The sequence below is a fragment of the Pithys albifrons genome, chromosome 6, assembly GCF_047495875.1.
Source record: "Pithys albifrons albifrons isolate INPA30051 chromosome 6, PitAlb_v1, whole genome shotgun sequence".
NCBI lineage: Eukaryota > Metazoa > Chordata > Aves > Passeriformes > Thamnophilidae > Pithys > Pithys albifrons.
In genome coordinates this window covers 51539935-51559898 of record NC_092463.1, presented here as the reverse complement: position 1 = coordinate 51559898, position 19964 = coordinate 51539935, and the positions used below count along the sequence as shown (strand labels likewise).

The 19964-nt window shown below is 41.5% G+C and overlaps 2 protein-coding genes across 3 annotated transcripts in view; both read right to left on the bottom strand.

Annotated features, from left to right (window-relative positions):
- Nucleotides 1-7298: 7298 nt before the first annotated feature.
- Nucleotides 7299-11590, bottom strand: RPS13 (ribosomal protein S13). The gene is made up of 6 exons (XM_071558887.1): nt 11500-11590; nt 11194-11242; nt 9523-9601; nt 8436-8605; nt 7984-8084; nt 7299-7376 (listed from the first exon to the last, which is right to left on the bottom strand). Exons 1-6 carry the CDS (start codon nt 11520-11522, stop codon nt 7343-7345), a joined length of 456 nt encoding a protein of 151 aa, XP_071414988.1. The 5' UTR covers nt 11523-11590; the 3' UTR covers nt 7299-7342.
- Nucleotides 11591-13816: 2226 nt separating this feature from the next.
- The window catches only part of PIK3C2A (phosphatidylinositol-4-phosphate 3-kinase catalytic subunit type 2 alpha), a 49312-nt gene continuing 43164 nt past the window's right edge, over nt 13817-19964 (bottom strand). For both annotated transcript variants that reach the window (XM_071558885.1, XM_071558886.1), the window contains exons 27-33: nt 18694-18901; nt 16835-16959; nt 16330-16447; nt 16156-16237; nt 15607-15716; nt 15248-15373; nt 13817-14704 (exon numbers count right to left, since the gene is read on the bottom strand). In XM_071558885.1, the coding sequence (XP_071414986.1) occupies nt 14522-14704; nt 15248-15373; nt 15607-15716; nt 16156-16237; nt 16330-16447; nt 16835-16959; nt 18694-18901 (952 nt within the window). In that variant the 3' untranslated portion in view covers nt 13817-14521. The remainder of the gene's footprint in view (nt 14705-15247; nt 15374-15606; nt 15717-16155; nt 16238-16329; nt 16448-16834; nt 16960-18693; nt 18902-19964) is intronic.

Here is a 19964-nt window from a genome sequence, read left to right as displayed (position 1 = left end):
TCTGAGCTGGCAGGAGCATAGAGTTACATGCCCCACAAGAGCGTAGTCAGGTAGACAAATCTCTGAGACAAACCTGGCTCCATTTCCCTGGTGCTCTATTGGAGAAGGAAGAAAGGTCCAGCCCACTCCCCATTATGGCCAGGAAGAGGTTGGGGAATTGGTCGCTCCATTTTCAACCTTGCACATACATCAGTGCAAAAAGGGATTATCGTAACTGCACCCTGTTGTTCAGCAATAGTCACACTGGGAGTCAGTGCCATGGTCTGTGTCCCCAAATGCTTCTGTGAACTGGCTCCATACTCAGCTCCACACTGCTCCCCACAAACACCATTCACATATAAACATTCAACTGTGCAACTATCACCAGCTCACAGGCAAGACATGGAGACTGAAATCCAGGACATCACAGCTCCATGCCGAGCTCTTTTACTGTCCCAGGCAAACTATTTCACTGCTTTATGCCTCTGCTGCCCTGCAAAGCTGGGGGGTAGTCTACTCTATTCTCACACAAGCCACTGAGATTTGTGTCAAAAGTACAACGTAGAAGCTGGACAACAGTGAAATGGTGTTCCTGCAGTGCCAAATTTGCAACACTCACATTTGGTGAATTCCAGGAAACTAATCCTTTTCTTCAGCAACTAAGTATTCCTAGCTCATTACATGATACTTATAAGCATAAAACTAATTGGAATTCTGGACCACAGAACCAGTCATCTCCTTGCACATTAGAGGAATGTTCTTTGTTAGGAAGGGCTTTATTTGTTAATCATATGTGTTTTTTACATCCTAGCTTCATTGGCAGTAGCTAAATACTATTTTAAAATATTCTTGTATTGATTTTCAGATACAGTGTTGGAAATAACAGAATACTAAACCAAAGAGAACCCAGACCTGATTCTACTGCTGAATAATATCAGGAATAATTACTGAAGTGATATCTAAGGAGGTATCTGTAGCATGAGTCTGAGCTGTAAATTAAATAGTTAATACAAAAGACAGGTATTGCTCCATCAGCAATTTCTGAAAATTTTTCAATTTATACTCCTAGTTTTTCCAAAACTCATAGAGCTGAGCAAAGTGATATGGACATTAAGGAAAAAAAAAGAAGTTAGGGTTTTTCCAGAACAACAAAATAACAGGGAAAAAACCCCAACAAATTCACAAGGAAATAAGTTCTTTTATAAGCTGTATTTCACAACAGCTTTCAGTGCGCCCCTGTGTCCACTAACATATATTATATTGAGAGATGTTTCCATCCTCTTTCTTGAAAATCTCAAAAGCCTTCACCATCAGAACTGGTCCTCTGAGATTTGGATCCTTCCCAAGTTCATTTAACCTGATTAATTTTTAATGGCTGTCACTTGTTTTTTTCAGTCAGTCAACAGCTCCTACAGTTCAAAACACCAGCCACCCTTTCCCACTTTGGCATAACACAGGACTCAGGATCTACGGAAATTATTCATCTGCATCATAAAGAACTTGAAGGAACTGTGAAAGAGATTGATCCCTGACAGGTGCACTAAACTTGAAAGCCCCTTCCTGGCTCTGAAGAAGGAGAATTCTGACCTGAAAAGGGGTCTTGGAGTGAGCAGCCTCAAAGGGAATAAAATATTCGCCTGTAAAACCAGCACTCCCTAGAAAACTCAGGTGATCTTTTAATGTAGGTACACCTCTTGCCTCAGGCACAGGCAACATAATTACTTGCTACTCAGTATCTCAGCTCAGGAGTTGAGGTAAAAGGCTGTCCTTCACTTCCTTTTGCCCCAGCCACTTTTGCCTCCAGAAAGCACTGCGAGTGCTTCTTCTCCAGTCATCAGGCCCTGCAGCACAATGCTACTGCTTATCCTCACATCCAATACATATTGCCAGGCCATTAACATGGTCCTTTTATATTGATTCAGCTCCAGTTACAGTTCCATCCGTGCTAGTTAACATCTTTAATAAATCCTGTGGTGACAGGAAAGAACTCACTCCAGCCAGCAACACCGTTCTTTACAAAGTTGTAGATCTCTAACCAGAAGTAAAATTTATCCTAGAAGCAGAAGAGGGTGGAAAGGAAAGAGGGAAACCTTAATTTATCCAACTGCAACTACATCCAGAAATCCTTGGAAGCAAGAAAAGGACATTCATGGACATCCCATTAGTGCAGCAAACACTGTGGAACCATTTCCTGCTGCCAAGATATGTGCTGGCAAGGAAGGGAGGTTACCAGGGCACGGCGACATATTGTCATGCAAATGTGCCGAGTTATTGAAGGGACTTCCCAGCAACAGCCGCATTTTTTCACCAGTTTGATCCCAGCATTGAAAAGGAAACAAAACAACTGCACGAACGTGAAGCAGCATTAGCCTAAGCCAAAATCACCAACTATCCCAGAGCTCGGGGAGTACCAAACCTGCCTTTGGTGAATTCCATAGGCCCTACTGCTCTTTATTTAAATGGGAACGGGTAAAGAAACCGGCCCCTAAATCCCAAGAAACACGTGAGGTGCTTTTTAACTACATTGTTTTTCATGATGTGTAAGTGACACTGGAAACAGTGGAAGAAAGTGACACAAACCGTTGCTCAGAAAAAATCAGGGTGCACGTTTCATTCACATTTTGTTATTCGGTATTAACTTGGAAGAAATGATTTTGCGCTGAAAACTATAAAGCTCACTGGCAGAAAATGCAACTGAAAACACACTTGAGAATCCGTTTTCCAGAAGAAGCAAGGCAGCATACACTTGCAGCTGTACATTTATAAATCCAAATAATTTCATGTCTTTTCTGATTGTTATTACTATGCTTGGTATACATTTTTCCCCCCTTTCAGCTAAAGCAATTCATGTTTTCCAGCAGTGGTAATGACTCAGTAGCAGAATAACTGTTGTTTAAGTTTCCATACTTGAAATAAATTACTAAGTTATTTTTTCATTTTTCACAGAGTTAAAGGAAAAGATGGTTTATTTGCGTCCCCAAGGGAACCAGTCACGCATCACAAAATCCTTCAGAATGAAGAGATACCTAGCCGTCAGAGTCCTCTGGTCATGACTGAATCAAAGGTTTCCCTTAAATCCCTGTCAAAGTTAATCCTTTTCATACTTAACAGTCACCTTTCAAATGCTTTCCTAGAAACAAAGGTAGAAACTGCACATGGCACCTACTGACTAAACCAAAGACTTACCTTCCTGGACTTTCCATTCCAGGTTGAACTGCAGAAGTGAAGAAAACATTAAGTTGTGTTCATACATTTGAATGCTGCCTTAGCTGACCCAAATCAGGGTAGGCTAAACTGTTACCTAAAAGAACAGAAGAAAATTGGCTGGACTGATTTGCAAATAAGGGGGTAAAATTCCTTAACAAAAACTTGGACGCACATCTAGAAGTGTAAAGCCAAACAATACACAGAAACTTGGGGAAGAGCAGGCAAAAGGTGCATGTTAAGGCCCAAGAAAGGCAAGAGAGGGAAGACCTCACTCCCAAGAACATGGATTAGAAAGGACTGTGTGGAATTAAAAAAACTGATTATTAAAAAATCAACTTTCTAATCCATGAAAAAATGGATTTAAAAAATCTGGGTGAAAAAACAACCCAGAACCTGAATAATGTGCATATCTCATCCCCATGTCCCACCTCCATTGTAGAACTCAATTCTTCATACCTAAGGAAACCAGTTCTCTTACCACTCTCAGCAATGTAGAAGTGCCAGCAAGAACTATCATTATCCTTCCTAAAATCCTAGGACAAACCTTCCCAGAAAACTGCAGGCAACCACGGGGCTCTGACAGAGGAAAGAGTGCCTCAGCAGCCAGCCTTCAAACCCAGCTGTTGAGGAGCCAAAGGGAAGCAGCCTCTGCCATACACCCCAGAGCCCTGGAAGAGCTGCAAAGCTGGCAAGGACTGAAGTCTAGTGGGAGGCTTTTGGGCAAGTAAGTCTGGAGTGGAACAGAGCACAGTGTGGCCACGTGGCTGCTGAGGGGCCCTGTGTACCACAGCTCACTGTCCAGGCACAGCCCTGTGGCTGCACCTCTCTGGAGAAGGAAAGGCAGGCTTCACTGTGCCAGAGAGGCCAAGACAGATGGAAGCAGCAGAGACTGGGAACTCCTTTCTGAGGTCTGCCCTGACACAATGCAGGAAAGAGCTCACACTGGTATAGGGTAAAAAAAAAATAATCAGCATTCAGATTTGCAGCTGCTGGGAGAGCAAAAAGTGCTGTAGGAGGAAACTGGAAATTCAGAAAAGGCTCCTGGGAATGAGGCAGAAACAGCAACACATCTTCTGGAGGTTAAATCAAGACAAAAGTACCCATGAAAAAATGTAACACTGTGACAGAAGAAGGCAAGAGGGCAGTGGGGCCCAAAGCCTGAGAACACCCCAGGCTGATGGGGAAAGAGAAACCAGAATGGTGCCTGGACATAACCATGGGGCAGGGACAGTTTGTGATAGTCTTTTAAAAGAATTCATTTTGAGCAACTATTTGCAGATATGTATTTATTCTCATTATCACATCTCTCCAGACAAGGCAAGTTATATCTTAATCCGGAGCAGCAGGACAGACTCCCCTACCTCTCCTGCACAGCTGGATCACAAGTCCTGAGCTGCTGGGGCAGTCCTGGTGCTCAGCTAACATGACAGAAGCCTTAAAACACTACCTGAAAGTTTCACTCTCACCCAGGCATAGCCTAGAACCACAACCCTGAATGATGAACTTACCTGATGCTTCCACGTCACCACATTCCTCCTGGTCCCACACTCCTCTCCAGACACACTGCAGGACCACATCTCCCTGACATGTGTTGCAGGGTTTAGCTCCCCAGGGACGACTTACCCTGGCCACTGCTTGGCTCCACTGTTCCCACAGCTGCCACGCACTTGCTGCCCTGTGGCACAGCAGCTTCCAAGCAGGAAACCTGCATGCCCTGGGGCAGGTGAGCTCAACTCCTAGTGGTGGGCCTGTTCTGGCAACCCAAGGGCTAAGGAACAATCACTGGGCTGCATCCAAAGCAGCATGGCCAGCAGGTCAAGGGGATTCAGCCTCTGCTCTGGTAAGACTCCACTCGCAGTGCTGCATCCAGCCCTGGGGTACCCAGCACAGGAAGGGCATTGACCTGCTGGAGCAGGCCCAGAGGAAGATAGCAACGTGATTAAAGGGATGGAACACCTCTCCAATGATGAGAGACTGAGAGAATTGAGATTGTTCAGACTGGAAGAGAGAAGGCTTCAGGTAACCCAATTGCATCCTTCCAGTACCGGAAGGGAGCCTGCAAGAAAGCTGAAGAGGGACTTGTTTTACAAAGGTGATAGGACAAGGAGGAATGGCTTCAAACTGAAAGAGGGGAAATTTAGTGTAGGTATGGAAGAAATCCTTTACTGTGAGCATGGTGAGGCACTGAAACATGTTGCCCGGAGAAGTTGTAGATCCTACTCTATCCTTGGAAGTGTTCAAGGCCAGGCTGAAGTGAGGTCTGAGCAACCCAGTCTATGGAAAGGTATCCCTGACTACAGCAGTGGGGCTTGGAACTACAGGATGTTTAAAGACCCTTTCAACCCAGGCCTTTCTATGATTTTATGGTTAATCACCCTAAGAACAGACAACTTACCTAAACTAGTCTGAATGATTTACATGAAATACAGAGTATTTAGCAACAAGCAGTAGGACTCTACATACATAACAGCACAATTGCAATACCATTACCATTCCTCAGCAAGAGATGGGAATCTCTCCTTCTCCATGGTCAGGAGTACCTTCAACACCTGGATCTGATCTTACTGCAAGGCCAAGATCTGTTTTTATTTCTGACAGTACAGCACAAGGCAATTATTTACATGGTGGTAGTCTTCTCCTGCACCTCTGTGAGGCACACACCATCACCGTAACAAGCCCTGCCCTTTCCTCTTCTACAAACTAAGCAACATTTAGCATCACCGGATGGGTGAAATGCCAGCCTTCAGCCCCTCCAGCAAACCAGGAAAAGATAGCATGAGATGTGCTCAGAGCGAGACACCCCAACAGCACAAAATACAAGAACTGTGTGAGCTCCAACACACCCATGCCCAAAGCCACTGGATCAGCTGGCACCACATTCGAAATCCTTCACCTGCTCCCGGGCTCGGGCCGGCGGCCCTGACACATGGCCTCCAGGTGGCGGTATTTGCAACAGGAAACTCCTGTTTTCAAGCGCCACCTCCTGGTGCTTTCCCTATTTACATACAGGCCATTTGGGAACAAGGAGCAGGGAAAGCATCTCCATGCTTTTTGATGGAGGATGGCAATTTAAGATGGACCAGACAGCAGCACATTAAACCAGAATGAAGGACTTTCCTTTTCAAACTCTTTTTTTAAAAATAACACATCTATACTTAGCTTTGTAATTTGCCAGAATCCCATTTTCTGCAAAATTCACAAGTTGCCAGGTCCCACTTGTTATGATCTAGAAATTAGCCATTACGCTACATAAAAATGATAGGGTTTATTTGAATTTACTTAAGTTTTCAATATGGCAAAAGTTAAGTAATGCACCAAGACTTAGAAGCAAGTCACAACAACTCAGAGTAACTCCATTTACAATTTTCTCCGAGAAAAGCAGAAAGCTGTTAGGCTACTCTCCATGTATCTCCAGCAGAAAGGTGACTTCAGGGGAAAGCAATCAGAACACGGAGGCACAGCCTTGCCAAGTTACAACAGCTCCTGCCATTTAGGTTTAGGGGAAACTACACCTCAGTAAAGACACGTCTGGGGAGAGCTAAATTGCTGTCTGTAATTACCTAGATTTCAAAGCTTATTCTTCAGATTACTTACAAACAGCAACAGTTACCGTCAGGAATGGGCTGAGATCTGTTAAAACTTTCTGCACAAGCAACAGCTCTACATGACCTGCACATGAATCTCTCCAGTTTTGTTTCCCTTACCCTTCACCTCCTGCATAATCCCTTCTGCAATTTCTAAATTTCCAATTCTTCATCTTGTAATTGCTTTCTCCCTCAGTTCTTCCTTGAGGACACAGATTTCTATTTTTTATTTAATATTTTATTTTATTCAGCCCCACCTGAATAAAATGCATTTGCAGTGAACGACCAGGTCACATCACTAGCTTGAGGCTCTCAGATAAAAAAACCCCAAACCAGTTTAAGCAGACACTTGAACTGTCCAGCTGGTCCAGCACTGTAACAACCACCACCCAGATTTGGTACTGCAGGACAGTAATATAGAAACCATGGCCACACAGCTGCTCCACCTGGAAAACTTCCCATTCACATGCAGCTTTCTGAAACAAGCAGAAGCTTCTCAGACACCGAGCATTTACAGACAACACAAACTCAGATAAAGAAAATTTATTCTTTCAGTAAGTCACAGCCAGCTCTTAAGCGACCAGGGCAGAAGCTGTCGATGATTCGCTAAAAAGAAGAGAGGGAAAAGAGAAAAATATTAATTGCAAAGGCAATTTTTCAAACTAGTTGTCAAAAATACAGCCTCAGTTCAAAGCTTTAACTACCTGTCCTGAGTTGAATCAGCACCAGTTTAAAATTTTTTATGGCATAAGATTTAACTCTTCCTTTCAAAATACAAATACCAGGAAAACAGCACAAAATCGGATGTTCAAGACCCTGGATAGCTACACTTGAGTCTTCCTAGACTAATTTTAGCAGAGAAAAACTGTAAATTACTTTCATTTTTGCCACACCTACTAAACTATTTCTCACAAAATTTCTGAAAGTAACATGAACTGTAAAAGTAACCAAGTAAAATCAAAGGCTACAGTTCATAACGCTATAAAAATTACCAAGTAGATTAAAAAAAAAATTGTTGTTTCAACAAACGAGGTCACCAAGTGTTACAATGGTCATTTTACCCAGCAGTCAAAATTTATAAAAACACCTGTTCTTTGCTGCCCAGGTTACCCACACACCCCATCACAGCACTCTTTACCCTTTGAATAACAGTCCCAGCAGAGTTTACAAGACCTTCAAGTCTTCAGTGACAACAGGAATGCAGAAGACTTACTATTTCCAGTTGGGTGGCAGCACTCTCTTAGTTTTGTAGTAGCGAGCCAACCTATGGATCCTGCTCTCAATCAGAATCAGGCGGAACTTGGCATCTTTATCCTTGAAAAGAAAGTTACATGACAACCAAGCACTACTTTAACTACTCAATGTACAATTCAGACATGCTTCAACAAAATTAAAAATCCACAGCTACTGCTACAAACTCCACATCCCCATTACCAAAGCCTGACAAACTCAGTAAGTCAGAACAGGAGGAGAAATACGTGGTTTAAACATGGCTTCTAAAATCCTTTTCATAAACAAAGACCATCCTTGATCAAAATGCCTCCCCCACCCCTTAAGTTTACTCAAAGGAGTATACAAAGCTTCTCTGCTTTGTCAAGCTGTACATACACTACCGTATAATTTACAACGACAAACATCAAGTTGTCTAATCAAATGAGCACACACCTTTCTGTTTCTCTCAAGATGTTTGCGAACAGCAACAGCTTTCTTGATCAAGTGGTAAAGATCCTCTGGAAGGTCTGGGGCCAGTCCCTTTGATTTAAGGATTCTCAAAATCTTGTTGCCAGTAACAAAGCGAACCTGGGCAACACCATGGGAATCCCTCAGGATCACACCTGAAAAATATTTACATCTTACACTGAAAAGAAAAACCATACACCAACAAATGTTGTGAAACCAACCTTACAGTTACAAGATCTAAAAAAAGAGCCTTCTCCAAATTAGAAATCTTTCAAATGAAAACTGAAGAAATGGCAGACAATGAGTGAGCAAAATACAACTTAAAAAAGCTGAAACATTTTACGATTCTTAAAAGACAACTAACACACATTTAGGCAAGTAGCTCATGAAATGCTACAATACTACTGGAAAATTGTCAACAGGACTCATTAAAAGAAGGTATTCCATCACTCTGTGGATCCATCTAGGAGGGATTATTATTGCTTTCAGGATTACAATAATAATAAAAAAAATCATTTACACAGCAGCTAATTACACTGCATACATAGCTCATGACCATATTAAACTGTGTCATGCAAACACTTCAGCTCCAGAAGGGTCCAAACCACTGAGAACTAGTCCATGGTGCAGCTACAGTGCCTGGATCAGTAAGCCCTGAGCACAAAGCTGCTATATTTGAAAATTTCCTCCAGGAAACTGGGCAGACTAAACTTCCCTATAACCCTATAAGCTATCCCTAAGGACATGTTATAAAATTAAACAGATGTTTCACGTTTTTCACTTCAAAAAACCAAAGAAAACTGACTACTTCACCAAATACCCTTCTTGCAAGAACAAAACACATAACATTACACTGAGTCCCAACACTGGACTTGATGATCCCTCATAGGTCCCTTCCAACTCAGGCTATTATTTTATGACTCTCAGAGGTATCCCCAGGGAATACACAGGCACACCAGAAGCACAGTGTTTTCTTAGCATATTATTTAACAGAGGTTGGAGAAACAATGACATTATTACAGTCAGAAAAATGTGGGTTTGTCCCCATTCAGGAGTGGTTTGCAATCCTTACCAATCTGGGAGGGCGTCAGGCCCTTTTTAGCCAGCTTGTAGATCTGCTCCTTTACATCATCAGAAGTAAGTTTCAGCCACTGAAGAAAAGGAGAAAAAAAATCCCAAACTAATTAACACTGCTTAACACAGAGGCACAGGCTAAACGAAAGCTTTTGTCAGAAATAGATGCTTTGTAAGGCTTGAAAAACCAATCAAGAATTGAAATTGTACTTTTAATGATACAGCAACTTTTTTACATACAATACACCTACAGTGTTAGTGAAATGTGGCGGGGGAAGACAGAGGTAAAAGATGAGTCTCAAGTTTTAAAAACTCCCTGAAGCATCTGACCACCTGCACTATCATCAGCTCACTGAAACTGCCACACCAGAAGCACGAATACAAAGTTACAGGCAAAAAAATAATCACTCCCATTGTGAAGGAATTCTTAAACTAGGCCTTTTAACACAAATAAGAAATTGAGACCCATTTAGCCACCTCTTAGTAAATCGCCTCCAGAAATTACTGAAAACTCAGACTTTAAGTACACTAATTAATTAAAAAACTAAACAAGTGGATAAACTAAGATAGAATTTAGAAAAGGCACAATCCTACGTTAGACTGTGCTGATAAAGCCATTGCTTCTATGATTATTAAGGGGAAGAACACCAACAAGGCAGCTAATCCTCACTTTCAAAGAGTTACAGACACTGCTGGGTTTGGTTTTTCCTTTTTAATACGGTCACAGTATGAAACTGAAAAGCACAGCAAAAATAAATTTGCAAGTGCTCTAAAGACTGCAATTAAACCAGAATATAAATAATACCAAACAAAAATGTTCATACAATTTTTAAAAGCAAATATAGCATTTTATCCTCTTGATTTTTATTGAAATGTTAACCATCAGCACTACTTCAAGTAGCTTCATATGACCTTGCTTCAAATTGTACCTACTTTATTTCATATTGCTTTAATTTTAATGTTCTCATTTCACTGTTTTTCAGTCCATGCTTTTCCACACACACCACACTGTTCTTTCTACCAACAAACAGATCCTCCAAGAAATGGTCTTGCAAAACAGGACAGAGAAAGTCCTTTTAAGTAGAAGTAACCTGAAAAAACTAAGGGTGTGCCAAAATTACTTACTTTAGACCCCTGATGAACAAATTACCTGTAAATATTTTTGAAAGCAAGTGGTGTATTCCACAGCAGCAAAGGCCATACTCGAGTCTGAGAGTAATTTAATCTCAAAGAATTATCGGCATATAGACTAGAGGTAACTGAAGCAGCACGTAGGAGGCATATGGAGGAAAAGAAATTTTTTTGCCCAGAAAATCATCCGGCCAGGAAAGGACACTTGCTTCCTCAGTATTGTAAGGATGATCATAGAACCACAGAACTGTTCGAACTGGAAGGGTCTTCTGAAGACCATCCAGTCCAACCCCTCCCAATTCAGGGTTCCCAGCGCAGGCAACACAGGAACGTGTCTAAGCGAGTTTTCAGTGTCTCCACTGAGAAACTCCGCACCCTCCCTGGGCAGCCTGTTCCATCATAAGCGAAGGCAGCATTTTACCAGGCCGTAATTTAAACGCGATGACACAAAACATTACAGCTCTCTGTCCGTTTCGCTCTGCGGGCACTGCCGACCTGCCCTGTGGGGCCTGGAGAAGGGTCTGGGGAAGGAACTCACCGTGGGCACGCTGCGCCTGTAGGGCAAGGCCGACTGGGACAGGCCCTTTCTGTGGGAAGAAGCAGATCAGATGTTCAGGGGAGATGGACGCGCTGGAGCTGAGGGACACCGCGCCAGGGCCCCGGCCCGAGCCCTCCCCGCCCTGCCGCCATGTCCCCACGGCCGCGCGCCTCCCCCGGGGTCCCCACAGGGCCGCACCGCTCCCGCAGCAGTCCTCCCGCTTCCGGCCCGGCTGGCAGCGGTCGCTGGTGCCGCTGGTGCCCCCCGAGCTGCCCCCGCCCGCCCCCGGCCCGGCCCGGCGCTCACCCCGGAGCGTGCATGCGACCCATGATGGCGGCGGCGCGGAGAGAGAGGGACCGGGCCCGCCCGGCTTCCGCAGGAAGTACCCGCCCCGCGCCTGGCCCCGCCCCCCGCGCGGCAGCCAATGAGAGGCGCCGGGGCCGCCCGCGCGCCCCCCCTGCCAGAGCCGGACACGTGTGGGGTTTGTTCGAGAAGAGTTCAGTGGTCGCACAGACAGTCACGGAGTCAGAGTGAGCCCGCGGCGCGGGGGCGATGTTGTACATCTTTATTATCGCTTAATCAAAGTATTTGGTGCTTACAGATACACAGACAGAGGGAGGCGCCCTGCCCGCACCGCGGCCCCCATCGCCCACACAACCGCTCTGGGACAGGCCCCGGGGAGCAGCCTCGGCATTAAGGCAGGGGATGGGCTTTCTACACAACTCTACGCTTGTAAAAATAGAGAAAAGAGCGTTTACCAGAGCTCGCACATGCGTCTGGAGACAGGCAGCTGTAGGTTGTACAAAGGCAGTAATAAAAAGTTCAGTGCAAAGTTGTAGGTTAGTAGAGGAAGAGGTCCTAGCGCAAGCTGCTGCTCTCGGATACCAACAGAGGGTCTGTATGGACAATTACACTTCTGGCTGCAGGTCAAAAGATGCATAAAGGATGTTTTTTTCCTTTTCATAAAACAACATAAAAAAAGCTGTTGAAACTACATTTTTCAAGCTACTTCGTATAATGGTAAATTCCATCCCAATCAAATATTTCCCTCTTTCACATCCATCTCAAGTTTTGTATGTAGTATGGTAAATTCTTATTGCAATAATCAGTTTTTTCTTAGTTGATTGAGAAAAGTGCAAAGAGGTGCAAGCTTGGTGCTGGTCCTCTACACATGAGGAGAGGCCAAGGCCAGATCCCATAGACAACATAAAATCCATTACCATAAAAAGCTCCAGCCAGTGACTATTTTGAAAAAGAAGGGAAAGGCACAAAATGAGTTAAGCTATGAAGAAGATTAAATCAGAAGTCAGGACATATGCTAACAATAATACAGTACTATACAATTTCTTTTTTTCAGTCCAGACAACTGCTAAAACTGCAAATCATTTTTTAAATGATTTTAGTTTAATTGTATTTTGTGCTGTAATACACTGTGCTTTAATAGCAAACTGCAAAAAAGGCAGTCCATATTGCTTTCATTTTATTTCACAATGGAACGTTTCACAAAAACAGTAGTCTACTTTCCTGTGTTTTAAGTGACTTGTGATTCTAATGATGGAATGGAGTAAGTCTCAAAAGCATCAAGTGAGCAGGAAATATATCTAGTTAGTTATATAGTTTATTATTTACAGGTTATATATACTAAATGAAAAATATGCAGAAGATGCCTCCTACTGCTGGGATTTGCTAGCGCCCATTAGTATTGGCCCAGTTTCTAACATTCAAGATATCGTTAGCTTTTTAGTTGTAATAATTACTATGAAATTGGACCTTGAATAGTTTAGGCACCAGGAGATTCAAGTTTACTTCTCTCTTCTATATTGAAGGGAGATTGGTCAGTAGCAGGGGAAGGAAACTCAGATTATAAAATAGGTTTTTAGTGTTGAGTAGATAGAAGGCTTTCCCCTTATTGTGTCTTTGTTCATAGTTGCATATTTCACTTTCAAAGTTCACTTCAAGATTTTGTACTAAAGAAGAGTGTGCAACTTTATAGATTTCTTTAAACAGAATATGAACAACCTAAACCCCAAATAAGGTGAACATAAAGACAACACCTGTAGTGCAGAAACACCTATTAAGTAACCAGTGGTATTAACAGGAGATGGTGACATTTGCACTCCATTGTCACAAGATAGAGTTCAAATCTAATGCTCTTTGGAGTGAAGTATTTTAGTGGAACTAGTTCTTACTGGGAGTGAGAAACAGTATTGCTGTTTAACTGTTAAAGAAAAAAAGCAGCCACCTTCCTCTCTCAAAACTCTGTTAACACAACTCATTTCTGGCCTCCAATTCATCCAGCAGCAGTGCTTTTGAACTAGAGGCCATCCTTTACCTGCAGGTAAAGGTGCAAATGCGACTTTGGATTAGTGCTTAAATATGTTCCACACTTAATCACTGCAGTATTTAAAAGTCCTAGAAAGTAGAACAAAAAAATCCACTGAAGCTGGGCACATTGCCTACGGTACCACATTCAGCCAGTCTTCATTCAATTTTTGGAGATCATGGGTAGCAGACGGCGTAGAAAGAAGTGTCTCTAAGTTGAACTAATTATGAAGATCAGTGTAAGTTATGGTATTTGTAAATAACACTTTTTGGAAAAAGACTTCCAGTAGGACCTGCAAGGTATTAAATATGAGAATATTCCCTCTTTATAAGGAGCAGAAAGTTAATATGTATACATATTTAAATACCAGAAATGAGGTAAAAGAGAAGCATTTGAATTATAAGGCACCGTTATTTACAACTTCCATTATTGGCACTCACTCCAATAAGTCTTAGAGAAGCACGAATCTGGGATTAAATGTAATGCTAAAGAATTTTTCCAGCCCTTCAACCTTCATTTTTACAGGTGTGTGTGAAGCCAGCAAAATTTTACCTGTCGCTGGTTCTGTGATGTCTAGTTAGTAGTGGGCATGTAATGCTAAAACAGGCCATTTCTTTGATGTTCTCCAGCATCATGCCATGGATGACACAAGAGCAGTAACAAATTAAAAGAAAAAATGCACTATATCCACAGGCCTAATGATTAAATTATGGTTTAACCAACCAGCATGGTGAAACTGTCCCTGTTGCCTTTACGGATAGTTTAAAATCCCCTTCCTTTACCCACAGCTCTTAAACATTTACAATGATGCCTTGATAACATCACATGAGCATAAACCAGGTTTTCCAGAAATCCTCCAGATTAGGCTACATGAACATTGGTCCAATGTATCTGTTGAAATGGAGAGTCTCTTACTTGAGATGTACAAGTTATCTTCAAGTAGGAAGATGCGTAAAGCACAAGTGAATACAATTGTTCTGGTCTTACTCAGGTGTACAAATTAGTTCACAGATAGGGTACAGCAGTCAGTCGATACCAGTTAACAGTCTCCTTGCTCAAGTTGAAGTCCTTTAGTGGGAGTGTAATTCCACCCAAGAAAAAGTTCTCACGTAATGATTCTGCACTGAGCACACTTAACTGAAGTTCTCTCTGTTTCAGAGTCTCCATGCTATATCCACTGTACACGAGCTAGAAGATAAGAAAGTCAAAATTTTTTGGTTAGCCAAATATATTACACAAATTGCCCTTTTTTATGACTGCCTAGCCACTGACAGATGTCTTAACTGCTCACTACAACCACTCCTCGGTACGTCTGTTTCTCAGAGAATGGGGTGATGTATATCCCTGTTTTATTTTGTGCTCCCCATGTTAAGTGTTGAAGGACTGGTGTTTTGGACTGAAGTATGGTTTATATGCCAAGACTTTTGAATTAATTTTTTCCACATCACAAGCCAGTGAATCATGGGCAGCTGGCTCGTCAGTTTTAAGATTTCTTTCCTTCTTCCCGTCACTCCTCAGAGTCAGTCTGAGAAATTTCTGCTTACTTGTAATAACACACTGACATACTCAGCTGCTTTGTTTTAACTTTAAATAGGGCACAAAGTTTTTCAAAATAGTTCCTTTTCCATTTCTATGTATTCACAGGGATTTTTTAGACAATATTTTAATTACCGCTTAGAATAAAAGATCATAGCAAGCCATAGGGAGTTACTACTTAAGATTTTAACTTGCCATTTCATTGAAGGTTGGATTTCTTGTCTTCCTGGAGATTTTGGTTTTGCGTTTGGATGTTTTGTGTGTGTCTGGAAGTAAGTATGTTTTCACATAGGGATTTGGATCCGCACCATCTTCTGTAACCTGCAGTCAAAAAAACAAGACAAGTTAGAAAACTAATTAGTGCATAACTACTTGAAAATAAATATGCAAATATCTAGACTTTGCAATCAAGCTAATCAAAAGCAGCAATTAATTAAGCTGGCAGTTGGAAAACTTGGAGCATGAAGCATGGTTCCACCATTTCTGCATCTGTCAAGATGGTAATTGACTAAATGGAAACAGTTTTTGGCAGTCAGTGCAGTATCTCTACTTACCAGGTCTTTGATGTGCATCACCATGATAAATAGAGTGCTATTTCTGTAGGATATGGATAGCTTGACTTCTCCTCCCACTTTGCCTGAGGTAGGACTTGATGGACTTGTATCTGAAAAAATAAGACAATTATTTCTTCTATAGTATTTGTACATTTTCGTCAGTGCTACACTGAATTATTACATATGGGAAAAAATACAAGCCTTAGATTGAGTTCCTTTTCTGATTTTATTTCTAGTTCCCTAATGGGGCAAGGCTATAGGCTTTAAAGATTTTTTGCATTCTCTTCCAAGAACCAGCTTCAAAGTTTGGAGTGAAAACCTGAATAATTTAGTAAAGCCATAAACAAGTCCAATGATCACATTATTGCAATTTTTGGTATGTATTTCCTTGAAACTGTATGCAGGCACAGTTGGAAAGACAGTGATGCAGTTTTTAATGAGGGAAAACTACAGTTAACTAAAGAAGATTTAAAAAAAAATCACATTGTAAAGATGTCATACTATAGTCTTAAATTTATAAACACCTTCCCCCCACCAAACATTACCTACCTGCAGGTCTGGCTATTCCATCTATTCCTTCCACTTTGTCATCACGAAGTAATGGATGGAAAAAAGTATAAACAAGATCACACTAAATTTGGAAGAAATGTTACATATTAGTTTAAGTGTTAAAAAGTGTCAAAACCTGAAAACTTGCATTTCATTTAAATTATTTGTACTCACTTCTGCCACCTCTGAAGAGCTGTTCATCAGGCTCTGTATGTAGCTGTTGAGCTCCACTTTTCTTTTAGCTGCTACATCTTTTATATGTGTTCTTCCCAGAACCATCTTATTAGGAAAGCTACAAGAGCAAAATAGACATTTCAGTTAATTTATCAGAAGCAAGTACAGTTAGATATTTCATTTCCATCCTGAAATACTAACAACATCCATTTTTGTTTCTGCCAGTCAGAGGTGGGAATGCAGCATGCCAATAGGTCATGACACTACAGAAAGGCAAGGAAATACAGGTAATTCCTATATGTGATAAGATACACAGGGTCAAAACACTGAGATGCTTCTCTGGCTCTTCTCCTTAAGAGACAACTGTTTTCTCCTTTAATTGCCAACACTGAGGTCTAGTTTGCCCCTCAGCAGTTTTGTCTCTATTTCAAGCAATTTCTTCCTCCACCCAGCTGGGACCAGTTTTGTTGTTTTAATAATAGTAATGAGCGAGTTAGGAACATACCCTGGTAACTTCCAAAGGGGAAAGAGAATGCCAAGTTTGTTGTGGAGCTCCTGGAACTCATCAAATGTTCGGAAGACAAACGTTGGCTCAACTTGTCCTTCTCTCAGAACTCTCACTACGTAGATCTGCCCAAAACACAAACCCCACAAAGATAAAAGTAGATTCACATAACAATAGAACTGACTTAACAATGTAATTTTCTTAACAATCAACTCTTCCTCCTATGGTAATCCTTCTCCTGAATACAGATCCTGTTATTATATCCCATATCCCAGCATTTGCGTTTTATAGTGGTTAGAATTACAAGTAGCACTTAATGCAAAGTAACATCCCATGATCTTCCTATAATGTAAATCTACAGCTGACAGGGAGATGAAGAAAGTTAATACCAAGCTGTCTGCACTCTCCCTTTTAAGCATTAAGTCTATACCATATACCTATGGTATAGGTATACAAAATGTTAACATCGGTGCAGGATTACAAGACATGTATCTGTGGGACTGGGACTACCACAGAACCCTTCAAATGTCATTTTTTTCATTTTAATTCCCACAAGATTCTAAAGGATTCCAATTTTAAAGTGCTAATTTGGTGGGCAGATGCAACTGTGCTGCATTATACAAAAAGAATTTTTAAAAGTACTGGGGGTGCAGTCCCAGGATACAGTTTTTTGCTTTATTAAAAGTAAATGAAGGTTGAGAAGCTGCACAGTGGACTCATTTTATGGCCAGAAGAGTTAAATGTATAACATATAATTTAACTTTAAAAATCTAGACAGATTCTAGGCCATCTTAACAGCTTTCTGGAAGATAAAAGGCTGTTTTGGCTTAGACCCGGAGTACTCAAATACCTTTGTTATACAGCAATTCAGTACAAAACTCTTCTTCACTTCCAGCATTATTCAGATTTGTTCTACCTTCCCTAGCTGGTGTCTTACCAGATTAAGACATTTACAGCACATACAGCTTGGAAAGAGATGTACATTTGCATCTATCAATATAGCTCAGTTTATAATTGAAAATATAACTTGAGCTGATTACTCCAGCACTGCAAAACAGTAGCAGAGAAGTAAAACAATTACAAAAAAAAAAGAGGGTAAGTCTTAAAAGTGTAACCTTGGCTTATAAAAATCCTGAGGGCAAATTGCAATACTTTCTGCCTCTAGTAAGACTGACTAGGAGTGTAGTGTATTAGTACAGCAAATTATGCTTTTACTTAGGAGGAACAAATTCAACTTTAATGGAAGGTCAGACCAAAAATGAACTGTTTGACTTAAAAGACTCCTACTCAGGAAGCATCCATTTTACAGAAGGCAGGTACATAAGCCCATAAACATGACTCAATTCCCATATATTAAAATAATCTTCACCAATGCGGCTTCTGCCCTTTCTAGTTCTTTCTAGATCCTGTTCAAGAGGTGTTTTCATTTTGAAGAATATTATGGGATGCCAAAACTACTACTCTGTATTCTAGCAGTCTTGTGGCTGGTTTACCCTGGCCAGCCTGAGCACTCACACAGCTGCTGGCTCACTCACCATCTTATCAGTGGGACAAAGGGGAGGACAAGAGCAAAAGCAAGAACCATGGGTTGAGATAAAGACAGCCCTTAAGGAGTGAAGGTGACACAAAGACAACCTCTTACCACTCCCACCAGCAGACCCATGTTCAGCCAGTTCCCAAACAGCCATCTTGGAAGACAACACCCTCCTTACTCTACCCCCAGTTTTTATCGCTGAGCGTGATGTTACATGCTGTGGAATATCTCTTTGGACAGTTTTGGTCAGCTGTCTCTGCTATGTCTTGTTGGAAGAAAATACACCAGTATCTTCACTGAGTGGAAACAGACCTTACATACTTACATAATGTTTATCTGGGTTGTATCTCTTCTGATATGTAAACACAGACACTTGTTTGATTCGGCCGTCTTGTTTAAGAGAATATGTTTTCGCAGAAAATGAGAGAATGGGTTCATCATTAGAAGGTAAACCTGAGAAACGCAGCTGAGCCAAATTGTGAATGAAGAAATTAAACTTTGTGGCAACACTTCCCAGACTGGATTCAATCAGCCTAGAAAAGCAAATAAAAGTAACATCACAACACACAAAAATGGTTATGTCAATGAATCAGACTGAAGTTTAAGAAAAATAGCCCCCCATTTCTTACTGACAAAGTTTTTAAACAAAGTGTGACCCATATCAACACTTAATAGAAGATTCAGTATACAAACTTTGGAATATGTTTTTAATTGAAGAAGTGAAGGCTTTCCAGACTTGGTAAAAAGCCTGGAGTACTGAATCCAGCTCCGGAGCCCCAAGGACAGGAAAGACATAGACATGTTGGAGCACATCCAGGGGAAGGCTGCAAAAGTTATCAGAAGGATGGACCATACCTCCCATGAGAACAGTCAGAGAGTTTAGACTGGAGAAGACAGGGCTCCAGGGAGACCTCATTGTGGCCTTTCAGTACTTACAGGAAGCTTATATAAAAGATGGGAACAAACTTTTTAACAGGAACTGTTGTGAGAGGACAGAGGGTAATCTATATAAGGGTAGATTTAGATTCTGTGTAAGGAAAAAATAATTTTTACAGTATGTGTGGTGAAACAGCAGAACAGGTTTGCTCAAAATTGTGGTAGATGTCCCATATCTGGAAGCATTCAAGGCTAGATTGGACAGGGCTCTGAGGAACCTGATGTAATTGAGGACGCCCCTGCTCATTGCACAGGGATTGGTCTGGATGGCCTTTACATGTCCCTTCCAACTCAAACTGTTCTGCAATCCAAAATTGCATGTGTACTTACTGCAGTTTCCTCTGTATATTTAAAGTGAAGTACAGTAACACATTTGCTAACACAAAGCAACAACTCAGTTACACAGTACACATCTGTCTAGGGTTGAGCTGGCAAAGTGCCAACTGCTCAATACAGAGTCAGTCTCCCACCCCACCCTACTGAGAAAAGGGAGGAAAAAAAACCCTCCAAGATCTGAACTAGTTATATATATTTATACAGAAACGAGAAAATTAAAACTACAATGTAACACACAGTCCTACACAAGTTAAATATAACAACAATCTTCTACTTCTCACAGAAAACAGATCCTATCACTTCAGATCCATAAAGCACCCCAAA

What these genes read in the sequence shown, in the direction of transcription:
- RPS13 (XM_071558887.1), bottom strand. Translation starts at nt 11,522, where the DNA reads ATGGGTCGCATGCACGCTCCGGG. An exon ending in CCTGACGCCCTCCCAGATTG is followed by an intron (nt 8,606 to 9,522) that starts GTAAGGATTGCA and finishes AATATTTTTCAG; the next exon opens with GTGTGATCCTGAGGGATTCC. An exon ending in ATCTTGAGAGAAACAGAAAG is followed by an intron (nt 8,085 to 8,435) that starts GTGTGTGCTCAT and finishes TTTCTTTTCAAG; the next exon opens with GATAAAGATGCCAAGTTCCG.